The 20,059-nt window shown below is 50.6% G+C and overlaps 1 protein-coding gene across 1 annotated transcript in view; it reads left to right on the top strand.

The window, feature by feature from the left end:
• ANTXR1 (ANTXR cell adhesion molecule 1) overlaps nucleotides 1-20,059 on the top strand; it is a 51,624-nt gene that overhangs the window by 18,677 nt on the left and 12,888 nt on the right. The window contains exons 11-15 of the mRNA XM_088068335.1: nucleotides 802-900; nucleotides 4,438-4,507; nucleotides 4,748-4,826; nucleotides 5,683-5,778; nucleotides 14,065-14,106. Of these exons, the coding sequence (XP_087924461.1) occupies nucleotides 802-900; nucleotides 4,438-4,507; nucleotides 4,748-4,826; nucleotides 5,683-5,778; nucleotides 14,065-14,106 (386 nt within the window). The remainder of the gene's footprint in view (nucleotides 1-801; nucleotides 901-4,437; nucleotides 4,508-4,747; nucleotides 4,827-5,682; nucleotides 5,779-14,064; nucleotides 14,107-20,059) is intronic.

The raw sequence follows: 20,059 nt of genomic DNA, 5'->3' as shown, positions 1-20,059 counted from the left end.
GTTGCCTAGAACACAATTATCAGTTCATCTCTAATTGCTGGAGATTCACTGATTAGCCCGGCTTGAGGAGTCTGTGCTTTCCCGTGAATATTCCCAGCACGGAGCTCTGGGGCTCTCCCCAGAAGCTGCTCCCAGCACAGGGAGGGCTGAGCAGCTCCCCTGGATGTGCTGGGATGATTTACAGCTTGCCTGAAAACCAGAGGGGCCTGCAGGGGAGCCCAGATTCCAGAGCAAATCTGCTTTTCTTGACGAGTCCAGTGTGCTGGTCCTCGGGGGAGAGGAGAGAGGATGGGGCTGGAAAATGCAAGGGCAAAGACCTGGATCTGCAAAAACGAGGTTTTGTCACTCCTGGGGTGACAATGAGGTTACTCCTGGTTTGTCTGGGATCGTTCTGTGCTCTGAGAGCCTCTCCCAGGCACTCACGGGAATTGGGGCTGCTTCCTTCGCAGTTACCTGGGAAAGCAACGCTTGAACTTCTCCAAATGATCTGCCACTGGAAGATTATTTTTGCCTTTCTTCACCCAAAACTTTCTGCCATTTAAAATGGACACTTGGAGAGGGCAAAGCTCAGTGCCCTTGGAGCCTCATGTTTCCACTGCAGGATTGTTCTAAAGCGTGTCCGTGGTGAATTATTTCCTAAACAATTCCTAAACTCCTCAAAATTCAAGTTGAAATTGGGTAGGGAAGACCGTGAAAGTTAAATTTTTAAACTTAATGGCGAAACCACCAATTCTAGCAGCTGCAAACCTGAATTCCCTGAGTTTCTCTGCTTCAATAATAACCCAGAGCCTGTTTTGGCAGAGTCCTTCCAGGTGGTGGTGAGGGGAAATGGATTTCGGCACGCCCGCAACGTGGACAGGGTGCTCTGCAGCTTCAGGATCAACGACACCGTCACCCTCAGTAAGAGTTCCTTGGATTGACTTCATTTCCTTTCTGCCTCTGCCCTGGCAGGCATTTGGATCTTGAAACACGGTGCCTGTGGGATGAGGAGCTCTCAGTTTGCAGGATGCAGAAGGGATTTGTTTTTTAAGAGGCAGATTGTGTGCTGTGACTGACAGAGAGCGTTGAGTGAGTTTGAGGGGGGTGGAAACAGCGAGGGAAGAGAAGAAAATTGTGTTAGATCAGGTCTGTGACGTGCACTGAGATCCCCTGAGCTGGCAGCACCGAGGACCCCCCTGCTTTCCTCTGACCCTTATGGGAACCCAGATAATTCACAGTTCAATTCACAATTCGTCCTTCCCAACACGGGATTTGCCCGCAGATTGCTTTGGAGGCAGCCCTGAGCCCGTTCAGTATAAAATAAAGACATGAATTAGCTCTGAAAAGTGGAGATGCAAGGGCTCAGTGTGTTCAGAGCCCCTGGCTGAGCTGTTCTGTGCAGCTGGGGGAGTTTGCTGGGGCTGCCTGCCCTGGCTGGGATGTCAGCGAGCCCTGGGGCAGCTGTGGGACACTTGGCTCTTGCAGTGGCCTCCTGTAGGAGGAAACCCTCTGATCTCGCCAATTCCTGCAGAATTCACCCAGCAGAAACTTCGGCTGGCCCTGCTGCACTAAATTCAGATGTGGTCAGTGCTGGGGATGGCAGGAGCTGGAGGGCTCTGGGGCAGGGCGCTCAATCCTGGAAGCATCCTGAGGAATTTGGGAATGCCATCCCTCATCTCCCCCTGGCCAGGGTCCGGTTTGGGCAGGCACAAACACGGGGAATGGTGTGTGAGGGTGTCCTCACCCCAAAAACTGACCTGAGGAGGAGGAGGAGGAATCCTTCCTCCCTCTGTGCTCACTGCAGCTCCAGCCCAGCCGTTTTTTATGGTGTCTGCCATCACAACTCCACTGTAGCCTTCAGGAAAGATCAGCTTATCCTAACACAGCCCCTGGGCTTTTTGAGTTTGAAGCTGTGTCCACAGAAAGGATGTGGAGAACGAGGTCCAGGCACTCTGAGCCATGGATTTGTGGTGTCCTGAATCGCTGCAGAGGTGAGCACTGAGCTCACCCTCCCTGCCACGGCACCAGCCCCTCTCCTGCTGCTCAGCTGGAGTTGTGGCGTGGCAGGGAAAGGCCACAAACCCAAATTCTGTGTTCAGCCCCTCCCTGAGTGAGGGAGCCCAGCAGTCCCCAAACCCAGGTGGGAACAGCTCTGCTGGGTTTGAGCTGCTCTGTGGGACATCCCAGAGCCTGCAGCCCCTGCCTGCTGCTCCCAACTCTCTCCCTGAGAGAAATGAAGCAGGATTTTATGGAAACCTCCTGGAGGCTGGAAAGCTCAGCCGTCTTTGTTTGCTTCTCTGCCTGTGATTGTATCAGGGAGGGAGGCATTTTTAAAGACAACACTGAGCCAACAGTTCCTGAAACCTTCAATTATCCCACATGAGATGTAGCGAGCACGGCTAGGACGTGCTGAGGTTAAAGGCATGAGCTAATGGGGTTTTATTGGGATTATTGGCAGGGAAAAGTGGCAGGTGAAGAGAGCTTCGACTCATAATGTTCATGGGATTAAAAAAAAAGAGGAACATCTGTAGAAACCATGAGGAATATTTGGCTGAGCAGAGCTGTAATCAGATGCATGTTCTGCAGCAGGACCTGGGAGAATTGGGATCAGCCTGCTCAGAGTTAAAAGTAATTATCCAGTGCAGTGACTTATGACTGATCTGTGGTGTTAAAATGTCTGAGTCTGCCCAGGCTGTGCAGGAGCCAGCAAAGATAGCTCTGGGCAGAGAGGCTGAGCTCTGTCCTGAGCAATTCAAAGCTGAATGGAGAGATCAAAAGCTGGTGGAGGAGCAGGCACCACAGCAGAGCTGGGCTGGCTCTGCTGCACTCCAGTGAATGCTCTGGATGCTTGGCCAAGCCCCATCCTCTGCACAAACCTGCCTGGATATGCTTTATCCAGACAAATCTGGGAGCAGGACAGAGCAGGGGATCAGCACTGGGGGATGCAGGGGGGCACTGGAACCCCAGACTGCCCAAAAAACCTCTCCTAAAAATTGTCTTCTGTTTTCAAATCCTGCCAGATTGCTCCACTTGCCCCACCTTTCATTGCTCCTGGCAGCACAGTGCATTTCTCGTGAGATCCTCTTTGCTTTCTGGGGTTTTTTTTTTGAGGGGCTTGTGCTTTTGTGTTAAAGCATCCTGCATATATCGAAGCTTTTATGATTATGGTTGGGAAATATTCCAAGTCCTGGCTTGCCAGAAGGTTACACCCCGCTAATGGCATAAGAAATTATTCACTGTTGCTGGGAATAATAGATTTTCCAGGCTGCACTGAGCTCTTCAGGTGCAGGAACTCCGAGTATGGAATTGCAGGAGCCTGAGCAGCACCAGGGACCTGCTCGAAGGGGCACCCACAGAGCCCAGAAGCGAAAGGACACCCAGGGCAGCAAAGCCCTGAGCGCTCTGCCCTCCCTCCCCGGCCCTTCCAGCAGCGCAGAGCACAGAATCCAACCCCTGGCACGAGATGTGGAGCTGCTGGGGAGCCTTCAGCCCATCTCTGGCTGCTCTGGATGCAGAATTTGCGCCGCAGCAGAGCGGGACAGCGCCGCGCTCCCCACGAGAAGCGTTTTGTTTGCTGTCCCTGTGTCAGTTCTCCAGGCAGGAGTCAGAGTTATGCAAACCAAATGGATGCTCTTTTGTTTGGAGCAGAGGGAAAGAGTGGCTCATTTTTGTGGTGAAACACAAACGCTCTCCAAACAAACTAATCCGTGCCTGCAGCCAGCCTGGAGCTCCCCCGGGGCACCCCGGCCTGATAAACTTTCTAGAGAGATGGGACTTGGGAGAGAAAGAGAAACAAAAACCTAACCAGATCTGAGTAAAAGGCCTTGCAAGATGAAGCAGCTTTTGTTCTAGTGAATGCTGGCACAGAGGAGCCTTTGGCTGCCAGAGTTAGCAAAGGAGAAAACAAGACGCTGATCTTCGTTTTCTTGGCGTGTGTGCACTGAGCCGATGTCATAAATTCATAGGAGTTAAAGATACTGCCGTAAATCAGGGTGAGAACAGCACAGTGGGGCCAGATGTGCCACCACAGCTGGAAATGGCAGCTGGAAAATGGGCTGGGCAGTTCCTGGGGATCCCCCAGTGCCTGCTCACAGTGGTGGGACAAAGCTCTCACTCGGGTGCACAGAACAGGAATATCAGTGTTCCTGCTCCTCTCACTCGCTTTTGAAACCAGTGTAGTTCAGTTAAAAAGGTTTAACTTCTGCCTTAAAATGCAAAATTTTCTGTAGTATACAACTTTCTTAACTTGGGTGTCTCTGTTTCACCTGGGCTGAACCTCTGCTCTGACCTTCCAAAGAGCTCCACACCTTCAGCTCTGCTGTGCCTCCGACACCTGGGGCAGCTCTTCATCCCCCATCTCATTTATGTCCCAGGAGTGAGCAAAGCCATTATTTGAACTTGCTCTTTAGGGCCTGTGGGACTGATTTGGCAGTAAATGACACCATTTCCCCTTTCCAGATGAGAAGCCTTTCGTGGTGGAGGACACCTACCTGCTGTGCCCGGCGCCCGTGCTGAGAGAAGTTGGCATGTACGTTTTTCCTGCCCCAAAATTCACTCTGCCTGTGGGGAGATGGCTGTGGGTCTCCTCCCGGTTCTGTGCATCATTTTGGGTGCTGAGCTGCCGTTCTCTCGTGTCCAGCAGCAGCTGTGCTCTGGAGCAGGGGGCCAGGCTGGGAATTTTCTGTCCAAGAGACTTTTGAGCAGCAGCAGCAGCCACGGCTATCAGCGGTGCGTGAGCTGCCCTGATTTGTTTCTTGGCTTTTTTCAGGGAAGCAGCTCTTCAAGTCAGCATGAACGATGGTCTGAGCTTCATCTCCAGCTCTGTCATCATCTCCAGCACGCACTGTGTGAGTTTTGATGTCCTGAAATGCTCCTGGTGGGATTTAACACAGCCTCCATCAGCAGCAGGGCTGCCCCTCTGCTGTTACCCCTCGAAGGTCTGAGCGTGTGGCAAGGTGACATTTCCCTGTCACCTGTGCCAGGTGTGGCCAAGCCCTTGAGCCTCCAGTGGATGCCTCAGGCTCCAGGGAATGTCCAAGAGAGGGGAGAATTGCCAAGGCCGTGTTTGGGGGCAGGAAGGCAGGGCCAAGTAAGAGCATCTCGGAGGAAAGCCAGGATGGGAATTGAAATAAGCCTTTGTTCATTCTCTAAAATGCTCCCAGAAGAGGAAAAACCACTCATGACCTCTTGCTCTGGTGGCTCTCAGACCCAGAACTGCAGAGCTCATCCCGGTGGGAGAGCAGGGGATGTCACCAGATCCAATAAATGCAATAGATGGTTTGGGATGTTGGCTGAGGTGTTTGGGGTGGGAGCAGCCCCTGAGCTCTGCCGGTGCCAGCTGAGAGGTTTGGGAGCCCTGAGAGGCTCTGGGGACTCCACAGCCTCAGCACAGCCGGCTGTCCCCGCTCCCTCCTGTGGCACTTTGAAAGAATGAAGGAATTTGCACCTTTGTGTTAATCAGCAGTGAATCGATTTGACCTTTAAATGTGGAGAAAGTCAGAAAATCAAGCGAGGACCGTAGCCTGGTGGTAAAAAACAATGACCTTTCACTGAAGGCTTGTTTTTGCCTGAAAATGAAATGAAAAATGAAAATTAAATGGCATTAATAACCATCATTAAGGTGGCAGTAAATAGAGAGGGGTCCTGGGGACAGAGCTGGGGAGGGTGACACGAGTGTCACTCGCTCTCTGTGTTCTCCTCCAGTCCGACGGGACCATCCTGGCCATCGCCCTGCTCATCCTCTTCCTCCTGCTGGCCTTGGCTCTGCTCTGGTGGTTCTGGCCCCTCTGCTGCACCGTGGTAAGTGACAGAAATCAGCAGAATTTCAGTGCTAAGCAGTAAGAAACGAGGGGGAAGGAGGCAGAGTTTTCCACAGGACTGGTCCCAGAAAGGATCAGCATTTCTGTCACTGCTTTGGGTTTCTGTTTCATCTGGGTTAGACCCGTGGAGCAGCAGTGTTGCCAACACCCAAACCTCGTCAGGAGCCTGTTAGTCTTGTGTTTTGGTCACAAAATGGAAATAGTTTGCTGAAATGTATTCCTGCCGTGGCTGTTCTGGATTTCCTAACGCTGGAGGGCTCCTGTAGAAGGGCAGGATTGATCAGCCCACCCTGCAGTCCTGGTTCTGCCTCACAAACAAGGAGAAGACATTTCTAGGAGTCCAAATTTTTGCAAGATGAGCTGTGTTTCCTGGATCACCGTGTCTGAAAAGAGTTTTGAATATCCCAATGACAGTGGAAGTCAGACTGTGCTTCACTGAGCATCGTCTTTCCTCCAGGTCCTTCCACAAAAGTTCAGCAGAGTTAATTCTTTAAAAGGGCAGAGAGAAAAATCCCCAGTGCAGAGCAGAGAGCTTTGGAGCTCCACTTGCTGGAGGATGAGTCTCTGTGCTGAGACTCGTTATCCAGAACAAGGATGCAAATCTTGCAGGAAAAATCTTAATTGTCTATTTCTGTTCCTGGCTGAAAATGGGGATTAAATGCTTCTCTTCACAGTACTTTGGCACCTCTGTCCCAAAATGAAAACCAGAATGGAAAAAAAAAAATTATTTGGACTTTCAGAACAATTAAAAAAAAAAAAAAAAATTGGTTCTAAAATTGGCCAAGGGATTAGCAGCGTGGTAGGTTGCTCAGAGTTATTTGTCTAAGCTAGATGGCACGTTCCCAGAGGAGCTGGGCCAACTTTTTGTTGGCACATCTTGATGGAAGTCAGAGGAGATGTGCCCTGTGCAGATGTTTGCACTGGGATCTGGAGGAGAATTGAGGGGATAAAGGGAAAATGCTGTCAGTGATGCTGCTGGTTTCAGGTTCTGTTAGAGCAGGGAGATGAAGCTGATGAGAAAAAGGCATTAATAAATCCAAGCAGCAGGGCGTGGAGGGGACGTGGAGCTGCTGTGAGGGCACTGTGGCAGTGGAATCATGTCAGGACAGTGGTGGTGTAACAGCCCTGGCTGTGAAAAACAGCCCAGATAAGCAAGGTGGGTGCAGCAGAGAGAGGGAGTCTCTGGTCCACATGAAACTTTATAAGCTTAATCATTTCCAGATTTAAATCCTCCACTTAAAACATTTGTTGTAGATAAAAGCTTTTCCTCACTCTCCTCCTTTACCTCCCACATTCCCTCCTAGCAAGGTCTGCAAGTGGGGACCGTCTCACTGATGTTTTTCCAGTGTAGTCAAACACTTCCCTGTAGCTGTTGGAAAGATTTTTATTCCAAGATGAATATGAAATCTTGGAATAAAATCGTTGAAATTTCATATGAGTATGAAATCTCTCCCACCTCCCCAGAAGGGCACCCGGGTGTGTTTGGCAGAGGATCAGCAGCCAGGATGCCTCGCTGTGCACTGCAAAAATTCTGTGAAATTAAAGATAAACCCGTGGAGGGGAGCCCAGCCTGTCAGGGGATGGGGAAAGGGAGCCCAGCAGAGCCTCGCTGTGCACTGCAAAAATTCTGTGAAATTAAAGATAAACCCGTGGAGGGGAGCCCAGCCTGTCAGGGGATGGGGAAAGGGAGCCCAGCAGAGCTTTGTGGCTGCTCTGGAAGTGGCACAGGGAGGAATGCAGTGTTGTCAGAAGTGAATTAAGGGCAGAGAAGCTGCCTTGCACAACAGCCCAGAGCTCCAACCTCGAATAACCAAACCACAGACCCGGAGACATCGCCGTGGATTCCAGCCCAGGGACGTCTCAGAGATAATTGTGGATGTGTCCAGGGGAAAAAGGAAAAAAAAACACAACAAACTCTTCTCCTACCAAGAATAAATTTGTTTCTGAGTGACAAGCACATTTCTAAACCCTGAAATTCCTCTTGGCATGCTTTTTAATTAAATAAGAGTCATTACTATCCAGCAGTTCTTCAGGAAAGACACTGAGCCAGCTTCTTCCCTGGAGTAAATGGACTGGAGTCAACAGACTCACTCTGAAGGTTTATCTGGAACCCAGTATCTCCTTGGCACGAGCCCATGAAGGAATGCTGTTTCCAAATGTATCCAGCTTTATTGGTCTCAGAAGTATTCTGGGATGAAGTCTGGAATTTACCACTCGGTTTACAGTAGAGGCAATTGTTGCTTAGTGAATCAGAGCAGTAATAACTCTTTGCTGTGCCTGATACACCAGCACAGGCAAAAATTTCCCTGGATACCTGTGGAGGATATTACCAAAGCATGGGAGGCAGGCACTAACCTCCCCAAAGGTTGTAGGTTTATTGAATAACAGAAAACAAAGAAGCAATTCTGCTGTGTGAACTCCCCAGCGCTGCACTCACAACAAGAATGATGGCAAGAAGGAAAACAAGTCCACAGACACCTCCAGTGGGGTGTGACCCCACCTTTCCTGAGCTGAGCAGGTTCCAGCTCCTGCCTTCCCCCAGTCACTGCTTCTCTTCCCATTCCAGACACGCACAGCAGGAGCTGCGTGTGCAGGAGGATGCTCAGCTGCCCAGGCCTGAAATTGTTCTGGCTAGGAGGCCAACATGAGCCTCAGGTTAAATGTAGAGGAAATAAACCCCCAAAAGTGTCTTGAGGAGGACTTTGCAGGCACCTTGGAAATGGAGCTGCTTCAAGGGTTTGGATGCAGAGTGAAAACAGAATGAATGGAATAGCTGGAAGGTCTGGCTGTGCTGGGATGATCTCCCTCGCTGGGATGGTGCTCATCCATCACCTCCTCCCAGGTTTGAGTCTCTGCCTCCCTCCTGCAGCCATCCAGGGTGGCTGAGAGGCTGGGCTGGGTTGTTTGCCCACTAGAAAATCTGCCCCACCTCACTCATTTTCATACTAGAGTGATTTTAGATGCAGGGGTGTGGCTGGCAGATAAATGAGGTGTTGCTATGAGCACCTAACAGCAGTTTTAACTTTAAAGCTGTTTTCTGGAAGTAAGCATGGAAGAACCCAGCAATCTGTTTGGCTCTCAGTCTGTACTGCAGCTGACCAGAAGTTTTGGAAACAAAGAGCTGGATGGAGAAAATACAGAAAATATAGATTAAAACCACATGGCTGAACTGGTGGAAGAGAAGGGGAGGGAATGCATAGGCTCTGCAGCAACCCTGAAGAGCTATAAAATGGCAGGGTCCCCCTTGGCTGGATGGAGATTCCTTACAAAGATCCCATTCCACTCCCGTGAGCACACAGCTCTTCTGCAGCTGTGCTGAGCTGAGAAGGGAGAACAGGATCATGGAAGCAGAAAATTCAGCAGAAATCTGTGAGGGAAAGCTCCTGTGCACAGCTCAAAGTGGCCACCATGCTTTTCCTTTGCCCAGAAAAGGGATTTCATCGCTGTGGTCTTGCCAAGAAAGCGGGTCAGACGCTTGGAGCACACCCCAGGGCTTCTGGGCTGCTTTATCTGTGTGAGTGGAGCAGGAAAGGGAACCACCTGTGCAGACACTGCATTGCTGCCTGCATTCCCTGCAGAGCTGCATGCCAGCCCCATTCAGCCCCAGACTGCACCAGGATGATTTAAGATGATTAAATATAAATAATTAAGAGAATTATTTTTCTCTCCATGACGTCCTGTCTTTCAGAAGTGGATGATTTTGACATGTACTATGTTCCTGTGTTGAAGTTGGTTTGTACAGTTCACCTCCAAATCTTTGGGGTGAAGAGGCCTTTTCTTGCAGTTTTAATCTGTTAAAATTGAGCTTCCTGAATCTCCTCCCAGGCTGACAAAAGAGGTGAACTTAAAAGGATGAGTTAACTTTCCATTGGACTTCCTTTACCTCTTACTTGAATCTCTGAGAAGAAGATTGCATTTTATTGCAGGCAAAGAAATTGGGACAAGCCCTGCTTGTGTTAGCTTTGGGGTGTAGAGCAGATCCCCGAGGATTTAATGGATACTGAGAAGACACAGAAGATATGACCAAAAAAAAAGGAAATGTTCCTTTACCCAGCTCATACCTCAAATATGAAACAGTCACAGGACTGAGAGGTCAAAACTATAAATATGTAAGGGAAAAAAAATAGGAAATTAGTCAGATGGATCATAGTTAATGCTATGAAAAATCCTTGTTTATTAAGAGAGCAAGAATATATATTCGGTGTTTTCCAGAAGAATGAAGGTAATTAAGGACAAAAATAATCTGCTCAGTTAACAGCATGCTTCCAAACTTGTAATCCCAATTAGAGGCAAAGTCCTTTGTTTCTTATTTTGTACTGTTTGCTTCATTTGAAATGATCTGTCCCATCCTAAAGCAGATGACAAGAAACATATTGCCCCTATTTATCATGGAAAACTCCAAGGATAGTTACTGTGTGATTGCTGGAGATTTCTGGGCTCCCAAGACAGAAAACATCCTAGACACATTCCTGGAATATGCAAAATTTGGATTCAGCCTGTGCTTTCTTATGCCTGACTGGCTACAGAAATTTCAGGGCAACAGAAAATTTATCCCTCCCAATGTTTTTAACCTGCCAGGAGGTGGCTGATAGAATTCCTCTGCTTTTCCACTGGGTTATCCATCAGAAACAGCTGCTCCTCCATGGGACACGGAGTGGCTCAGCTAACAGAGACCTGTCCTTCACGGGCGTGTTGGGAACGGTGCTGAAAGGCAAAGAATTACTTCACTGTCCCGAATTTTCACAGCTGAGCGTGTGGAAATGCTGACAGCTGCTCTCCAAGCTCCTTCCAAGGAAAAAGGAAAAGCCAAGGAAAGCCAGGGGCCGTCTCTCCCCACCTTCACCCTTAGGAACAAAAGAGCCTCACCAGGTTTTTGTGCGGAACCCCTCAGGTGTTCCTCACCTGGAGAGCAAACCCGAGGCTGAAGCATCGTGTTCTGCTTGTCCCAAACGCAGGGAGAGGAGCCCAGGGAGGGTTTGGGCTCACCCAAACGCTTGTGGCCAAACGCCGCGGCCTCGCCAGGCCGAGCTCGCCGTGTGCCGGGCCTGGCCCGCTCCCAGCTGCTCCTTCAGCGGCTCCTGGGGCTCACCTGGACGGCCACAACCAGGTGTCCGTGTGGGTGTGACCTCACAGGCTCCTGGGATGGCGTTTTTGATGGCGTTTTTCCATCTTTTGGGTTGTTTCTGGTTGTGCCCAGTGCGTGGGGCCTGTGGGCCTGGGCCCTGGCATTGCCCTGGGCTGCCACTCAGAGAAAGGGTCTGGGTGTCCCCAAAATGAGTCTGGGTGTCCCCAAAATGAGTCTGGGTGTCCCCAAATGAGGGTTTGGGTGTCCCAAAGTGAGTCTGGGTGTCCCCAAAGTGAGTCTGGGTGTCCCAAAGTGAGTCTGGGTGTCCCAAAGTGAGTCTGGGTGTCCCAAAATGAGTCTGGGTGTCCCCAAAGAGGGTCTGGGTGTCCCAAAGTGAGTCTGGGTGTCCCAAAGTGAGTCTGGGTGTCCCAAAATGAGGGTCTGGGTGTCCCAAATGAGGGTCTGGGTGTCCCCGAAATGAGTCTGGGTGTCCCGAAATGAGTCTGGGTGTCCCCAAAATGAGTCTGGGTGTCCCCAAACGAGGGTCTGGGTGCCCCAAACGAGGGTTTGGGTGCCGCAAATGAGGGTCTCAGTGCCCCAAATGAGGGTCTCAGGGTTAGGCTGCCCCAGAGTAAGGATTTCATGCACACAGAGCTGTAGCAGTAAGAATCCAAAAGGGAGAAGGAAAAGATTTGTGTTGTTTGAAGGCCTGGGCAGCGAGTCAGAAATGAGATTTTTTTTGTAAGACTTGAACTTTGAAAGGTCATACAGGCTCAAAGGCACAGGAGACTGAACTCCCCCATCTCTAGACTTGTCCAAATTAACCAACCCCTGCTGCCAATTTACTGGGAGCCCAGTTGCTCTTAGAAGTGCAAAGCACTCAAAAATGGAAGGAATGTCTTTTTTCCCCCCCTCTTTGCCTGTGATAGAAAACACTTGATCTGTTTACAGCAGTCAGTCAGTTTGTGTGTACATGTGTGTGAATATGGGAAGGAATGCAGATGTATGGAATGCAGCCATCTCCTCACCTCCAGGTGTGTAACCTCCAGTGATCCTGGCTGAGAAGTTTGGATGCCTAGCTGGACCAAATTCGGATGGTTTATTCTGATGTTTCATTCCAATGTAAATGAAACTCCCCTGGAACCCGTGATGTTCCTTCCCCTGGAGCAGGGGGGAACCAGGAGGTCCCAGCAGGTACATTTTGGATCAGATATCTGAAGTTTCACAGTGTCTGATGGGTTTAGTGCTCAGGGATTTGGTTCAAAAGGAGTTCTGTTGACAAATGCTGCCTGTCAGACTGAACAAGGTTAATCTGAGAAGGTGTCCTGTGCCTTTTGGTGAGTTGCACCCTCTGTCAGTGCTGATCGTGTCAAGGGACACGGAGGAGATGGTGCTGTCTCCATCTGACACCTCTGAGGATGCTGATATCCAGGCTTTCCTTTCCTCAGAGTACTACTGGCATGCAGACAACTTTTCATCCACTTTCCACAGAATGCCAGAGTTATTTAGGTTGGAAAAGACATTTGAGATCACCAAGTTCAGCCTGTGGCCAGTCCCCACTTTGTCACCCAGGGCACTGAGTGCCACCTCCAGGGATGGGGACTCCAAACCTCCCTGGGCACGTATCACCCACTTCTCATCTACTTTTCATCATTTTCATATTTTTTATTGTTTCTATGGGACACAAGAGCTCCAGCCCTGTCTCCTCCCCAGCCAGAGGCACATGCTCCTCGTTAATGGCCACATTGCATGACTCTGCTTTGCAGAGGAAAATAAAAACAGTGAGCTCATCACAGGAGGAAAAACACGAGTGAGAGGAATTGCTGTAAATATTTATATCTTCAGGGCCTTTAATGTGATTGCAATTTTCCCTTTCTGCATTTAAACAGCCGAGTTGTTGCTGTTTGGGACTGGTTTTTTGGGGGGGGTTGTTGTTTTGTTTTGGGGGGATTTTTTGGTTGTTGTTGGGGGTTTTTTTGGGGTTTTTTTTAGGGTGATTTCGAAGCCCACACGTGTGTCCTGACCCCCAGCCCTGAGCAGAGCTCAGCACACTCAGTGTCACCTGCGCTGGTGCTCAGCCAGCCCCTGCCCCATGGCCTGGGGTGCACAGAGAGCGCTGCCTGCTCCAGATGGACCCAAACCCCCAGAGCAAACCCACCCTGGGGCATTCCCCAGCCCATGCCAGGGTGAGGGACAGGGTGGGACGTGCCTGGTGGCTCTGCCCTCCCCTTGGAAACCTCTCTGTTGCTCTTGGATGCAGGGCTCTGCTGGCAGCCAGCAGCCTGCCAAGCCCTGGATGCAAACTTTCTGCATGAAATAATGGCCTCACACCCACAGAAACTGAAATGCTTTCCATGGAGAGTATCCTGGGCCAGGCTGCAACCTCACCCTGATTCTTTAGTAGAAACCTCAGTCAGCCATACGTGTGTATATATATATTTATGTGTTTAAAGTTTACGACAGTGAGCTACATTAACCTGATAAATGAAAAGCACAGAAGTGAAGAGCATGAGGTGGCAGAGCCTTCTGGAATGAAGAAAGAACGGTCTGGGACACAGGTTGGGGGTTATCACTGCTTTGCAATGTCCCCAGGGCATTTTGCTTCACGTTGCTTTTGCTTCCCAGCCTTTGTTCAGACTGAATTATTTGAGGCAGGATTTGTACAAGTGGGCAGAGGGCAGGAGAAGGAGATGCTGATTTTCCTGAGGTGGTTCAGGAGAAGTATCAATGCTCAGAGCCAGCCACTGACCGTGGCAGATTAGGAGTCAGGGATATCAGAGTTTGAATTTTCTGTTGCCTCACACAGGGCAGAGGTCACCCAGAGAGCAATGTGAGTGTGGAGCTGTCCTTGGGAACGTCTCTGTGGGCTTTGGGACACCCCCTGCCCACCCTCAGAGCCACCCCGTGATTCCACAGAGGTGTGCCAGCAGCACATCCTCTTGTTTTCTCCTCTGGATTCTTCCTGGTGGCATCTGAGTCGTGCTAGAGAGCAAAGACTGAATTCATGGTTCTCTTTGAGTCGTGCTAGAGAGCAAAGACTGAATTCATGGTTCTCTTTGAGTCGTGCTAGAGAGCAAAACCTGAATTCATGGTTCTCTTTGAGTCGTGCTAGAGAGCAAAGACTGAATTCATGGTTCTCTTTGAGTCGTGCTAGAGAGCAAAGACTGAATTCATGGTTCTCTTTCTCTTTAATCCTTCCAGATCATCAAGGAGCCTCCCCCACCTCCTGCAGAAGACAGCGAGGTGAGTGCCACTGAGCCCTGGTCTCCTGGGTGTTTAGGACGATGTTTTGTTCAGTCTCCTCACAAAAGGTGATTAAATCTGTGAGTTCAGTGCCTCCACTGAGGAGAGGGCAGCTCAGGCTGTGATTCACACAAGGGACAGCCCTTCAGCCTGTGTTTAATCGGAGTTTTTGGAACCTCAGCATGTGCTGAATGCCCCCCTGGAATGGCACAGTAATGCTTTTGGTGGTTTGGGATGTAAAACCAGTCCTGCTGGGAGCTCCCAGCGCTGAGCCCTTGGAGCACAGCTGATGGGAGAAGAGGAAGCTCCTGGTCCTTGTGTGAGGCACATTCAGAGCAGATGTAAAACCCCAGCAAAATCCCCTGGACATCAGTGGAGCTGCACAAGCCAGGGAAGCTCTAACGGAGACTAAACCAACATTAAAGCTTCCATCTTAACTCTCCTTGCAAGTTTTAGGTGAGTCTTGCCAAAAGTGGTTAAAGTTCTGCCCCCATTCCTGAGCAGACTGTTCCCAGGAACGTGCCCAGTTTTCCATCTGCCTTTCTCTGTGCTCTCAGCATGCAGTGAGTCTCTGTCCTGCTCCCTGGGATTTCACTGCATCCCTGGGCTCTGTGCAGGCTGCTCTGGTGGCACTGGGAGATTTTCCACTGACTGCACTGAGGTTTGGATCAGTTCCTCTTCAATGTGCAAGTCGAATCAGCCTTAGGTCTGTGCTCAGGGTGATTTGGTTGGGTGGTTTGCCTTGCTCTCTGCTTCTGGAGACGAATTCATTGCCTGCTTCAGCTTGCAAGTGGAAAAGCAGCTGAAATGCTGCTCTCCACTCTCCATGAAGCCTGGCCCAGGGCGTGTGGGCTGAGTCAAGGCTCAGGAAAGCTCAGGGATCTGCAAGGAGCAGAGATCCAGCCTTGGCTCTGTCCAGGGCTGTGGGACCTAAGGCCACCTTGGGGCACTTCAAACCAGACCTGAAGCAAACTCCAGAGCATTCCCAGACCCAAGGGAATGGGAATTCCCAAGGGGGGTCTGCACGTGGACCCAGTGCCCCCTGTGCCTCTCTCTGCAGGCTCCTGGCCCGTTTCCCGTTTGTTTAGGCTGGGTGAAAATCCACCAGCTTTGTCAGCTTCTGTCCTCTGAATGAAAAGGGAAATATTAACCTCAAATTGCACATGCTTTGTTCTGCATCACACATGCCTCCAAGCCAAGGGATTCAATTGCTGAAATTAATCAAAATACATCATTCTTCCTTCCTGTGATGTCCCTTCGGCAGCAGGGTCACAGTTGGGTTTTTTTTTCTTCTCATCTCATCAAATTCTTGGCCACTTAAAAAAAAAAAAAAAAAAAAGATGAGGAATTCTTGCATCAGCAGGTTTGGGAGCTGAAGCCCACAGGAGGAAGGAGAATGAATTATTACACTCCAACAACGAGGGGGAAGCAGCCTCTGCCATCGGACCCGCCAAGGGTTTTACTGAACTCTGTCTCAGAGGCCCTACGTGACACACTGGAGGCTCTTCACTGCTGGTGAAGGAAATCATTGCTGGCCAGAAACTGCCAATGAATTCATTCAGAAATTGGGAATGTTGTCAGCTCCCCCTGTGCTGCTCAGGGATGCTGAGGGTGAAGCCCAGGCAAGGACAGATGGTTTCACTTAGGCCAGGAAGGGTTGAGCTCATGCCAAGCGGAAGAGGTGAGAGCCTGGAGGAGCCAGGAGCACCTCTCTGGCCTGTGATTACTCACTGAAGGTGGATCAAAACCACATTCTTCTACCTCCAGTGAATAGGAAGGCTTTTTCTAACCCTTCTGGAGGAAGATGCAGCTGCTTTTATTCCTGTGTCCCATCACCTTTAGGCTGGGCTCATTTGAACAGCTCTGCCCAGCTCAGAGCAGAGGCTCGCCACAAGGCTGAGGTTGGTTCTGCTGCAGCAACCCAGCCCCAAAATACACCAAAAAACCCCAACTGCAAGGCTCTGCAGCTTCCAACAATTCCTTATTCACTCCCTGGCCCAGAACTGTGCTGCTGTCAGTCCTGGACAGACTGGACCCACGGCTGGATCTGTGCAGGCACCGCTTGTTCCCACAGTCCAGGGACACAAAGCTCCCTGGAGTCTGCCAAAGCCAGGCAGGAGATCAACCAGACGCCCACATCTTGCCCTTTCCTCATCTCTCAGTCCCTTTTTTCCCTCCTGCTCTGTCACCCAACATCCCCAGAGATCCCGGATGCGGCACCGGAGCCAAGCCACGGAGCAGCCTGTAGTGGGATAATTGTTGTGTCTGGTGTCCTCTGAGCCACACACAGCCCAGCAAACACCCCCAGGGACGTGCTGGGGACAAGGGGATGTTCTGCAGCCCCTCAGGGGCCTCAGCACCGTCCTGGGAGGCAGCAGGGACAGGAGGGACTTCACTCCCTGCAGGCAGCCAAGGGAAGAGCCCCGTGTTCGGCTGGATCCGCAGCGATTGTTGGGATCTCGTCTCTCCCACAACATTCACGAGGACAGAGAATGACTAAAGGACATCCAGCTGCTTGGACCCTCACTTATCATCAAAGAATGGCTTGGCTTGGGAGGAGATCCTTCTGCTCCACCCCCTGCCATGGCCAGGGACACCTTCCACTAACCCAAGTTGTTTAATTACTGCTGCTCATTATCCTTTTCCAAATTGTCTCCCTTGCTCCTTTTGGAAAGCCGTGAAGGGGAGATGGCAAAACAAGCTCCAGAGAAAGGATCTGATAGGAATTTCTGTAGACACCAAGGCAGGAGATCGATTCCTAAAATGAAGCCAGGTCCCAGTGGTTTGCCAATGCTTCTCCTTCCCTGTACTCCCTTTTTACGGTGAGCTGTGGAAATGGGGAGCAGGAGAAAAGGAACCTTCCAAGAGAGAGGCATTTAAAAGAAGAAAGGTGGGGCTGTTACTGGCAGTGGATGAGGGGCAGCTATTACACCATGGAGGTGTGGAGTTTTATAGGCAAATTTCATTTTCAGAGCCAATTTCATGTGAAATATCCAGGCAGTGGCTGTGGGATTTGGCTTTAATCCCATCCTGGTGTTGATTCCCATCACCTTGTAGGAACTTCAACTTGTGGGAACGGTTCGAATCCTTCTTTCACCAGAACCAGGGCTCCTCTTAGCTGTGCACACACTTTGCTCTTGGGGGGGCTTCACCTCAGGCAGGACCTCCAAGAATCTGGGCCAGGACAAACGGGGACTTTCTGTGAGGATCAAGGCTGGTTTGAGAAACATTTGTGTCTCAAGGATGAGCTCGTCCGAAGCTGAAGTTAAGGCAGAGAAAATTCTGGAGAGCCTTAAAGGTACCAAGCAAAATCTTCCCCAGCAGGAGGAAACATTCCCTGAGAGCAGCAAGGTGTCCCCAAAGTGTCCCAAAGCAGAGAGGTGGCCATGGGATTTGGGAAATCTGGGATTTGGGAGAAGGGGTAGAAAGGAGTCTTGAGGACAGCTGGATTTGCCTCTGCTCTCTCAACACTGAAATTTGACATCTCTCACACAGAGAAATGATTATCATGTCACAGCTCAGCCCTCAGTGCAGGCAGAAGTTTCTATAAATGCTGAATCCTGACAAAATTCAGAGACAACTGGGAAAATAATTATAAGGGTGGGGAGAGGGGTAAGTTGTCCAAAATTATTTTCTTTTTTTTTTTAATATCTGGCCAAATTGAGTTTGAATTCTTACCCTGAGTGGTTCAGATGTCCCTTGTGGAGCCTAAATTATCCTTGTGTTACCCACAGATGAGGTTCCCTCAGGTCAGGGTCAAAGTATCCAGAGCCTGGCCAGACCTCTGAGATAAACACAGATTTTTGTTTTCTGCAATCCAGCACTTAGAGATCTGGATCCCTGACTGTGAAATGCAGCTCTGTCCTGCCTCTTCTTACTTGTTCAAAGAAACTCTGGCTCCATCTAAAGCAGATTTTGGGGGTGGAAAGTTGCCAAGTTCTGCACAGTCAGTTTCCAGCATCCTTAAATGCACTTGGATTTTCCAGGGCTGGTTTTGACCCTGCAGAGCTGGAGCTCCTCAGGTGCGAGCCCCGATGTGGCCACGTGTGGGAAAATGCAGGCAGGGAATGAAAATTCATCCCTGTGTTCACTTGGGGTGCTGGATGTGGGATTTGGGGTGCTGGATGTGGGATTTGGGTGCTGGATGTGGGATTTGGGTGCTGGATGTGACACTTGGGGTGCTGGATGTAGGATTTGAGTGCTGGATGTGACATTTGGGGTGCTGGATGTGGGATTTGGGTGCTGGATGTGGGATTTGGGGTGCTGGATGTGGGATTTGGGGTGCTGGATGTGGGATTTGGGTGCTGGATGTGGGATTTGGGGTGCTGGATGTGGGATTTGGGTGCTGGATGTGGGATTTGGGTGCTGGATGTGGGATTTGGGTGCTGGATGTGGGATTTGGGTGCTGGATGTGGGATTTGGGTGCTGGATGTGGGATTTGGGTGCTGGATGTGGGATTTGGGTGCTGGATGTAGGATTTGGGTGCTGGATGTGGGATTTGGGTGCTGGATGTGGGATTTGGGTGCTGGATGTGACACTTGGGGTGCTGGATGTGGGATTTGGGTGCTGGATGTGGGATTTGGGGTGCTGGATGTGGGTGCTGGATGTAGGATTTGGGTGCTGGATGTGGGTGCTGGATGTGGGATTTGGGGTGCTGGATGTGGGATTTGGGTGCTGGATGTGGGATTTGGGTGCTGGATGTGGGATTTGGGTGCTGGATGTGGGTGCTGGATGTGGGATTTGGGGTGCTGGATGTGACATTTGGGGTGCTGGATGTGGGATTTGGGTGCTGGATGTGGGATTTGGGTGCTGGATGTGGGATTTGGGTGCTGGATGTGGGATTTGGGGTGCTGGATGTGGGATTTGGGTGCTGGATGTGGGATTTGGGTGCTGGATGTGACATTTGGGGTGCTGGATGTGGGATTTGGGTGCTGGATGTGGGATTTGGGTGCTGGATGTGACACTTGGGGTGCTGGATGTGGGATTTGGGTGCTGGATGTGACACTTGGGGTGCTGGATGTGGGATTTGGGTGCTGGATGTAGGATTTGAGTGCTGGATGTGGGATTTGGATGCTGGATGTGGGATTTGGGTGCTGGATGTGGGATTTGGGTGCTGGATGTGGGATTTGGGGTGCTGGATGTGACATTTGGGGTGCTGGATGTGGGATTTGGGTGCTGGATGTGGGTGCTGGATGTAGGATTTGGGTGCTGGATGTGACATTTGGGGTGCTGGATGTGGGATTTGGGTGCTGGATGTGGGATTTGGGGTGCTGGATGTGGGATTTGGGTGCTGGATGTGGGATTTGGGGTGCTGGATGTGGGATTTGGGTGCTGGATGTGGGATTTGGGGTGCTGGATGTGGGATTTGGGTGCTGGATGTGGGATTTGGGGTGCTGGATGTGGGATTTGGGTGCTGGATGTGGGTGCTGGATGTAGGATTTGGGTGCTGGATGTGGGATTTGGGTGCTGGATGTGGGATTTGGGTGCTGGATGTGGGATTTGGGTGCTGGATGTGGGATTTGGGTGCTGGATGTGGGTGCTGGATGTAGGATTTGGGTGCTGGATGTGGGATTTGGGTGCCTCTTCCTCCCCATTTCCCCACGTGTGTGGCGAGCACATCAGCCAAGAGCGGGACATCACTGCCGGGGGCTTTTTGCTCGGATTGCAAAACCTCCCCTGCCCTTCCAAACACACAGACAGGCTCATCCTGCAGAAAACTTGTGACTCCTTTGTTTTTTGAGTGTCCCTGTCCCTCTGTGTGCGTGCGCTCTCGTCCTGGCTCCCAGCGAGGGGACTCACAGGGCTTTTAGGGAAGATTTCCTAAACCTTGGTATTTCCTGTTGTGAGGAGTCCGGTCTGTGCTGAACTGAAGAGAAAGAGAATTGCTGAAGGAAAATTATTTAGATGGCTTTGCTTCCCCCCCCCCCCCCCCTTTTTTTTTTTATTTAATATA

This window comes from Pseudopodoces humilis, chromosome 30, assembly GCF_049639895.1.
Source record: "Pseudopodoces humilis isolate 2021_Gansu_Grassland_sample_001 chromosome 30, ASM4963989v1, whole genome shotgun sequence".
Classification (NCBI taxonomy): Eukaryota; Metazoa; Chordata; class Aves; order Passeriformes; family Paridae; genus Pseudopodoces; species Pseudopodoces humilis.
The sequence above is the reverse complement of the archived record's forward strand: the minus strand, read 5'-3'. Positions and strand labels throughout refer to the sequence as shown.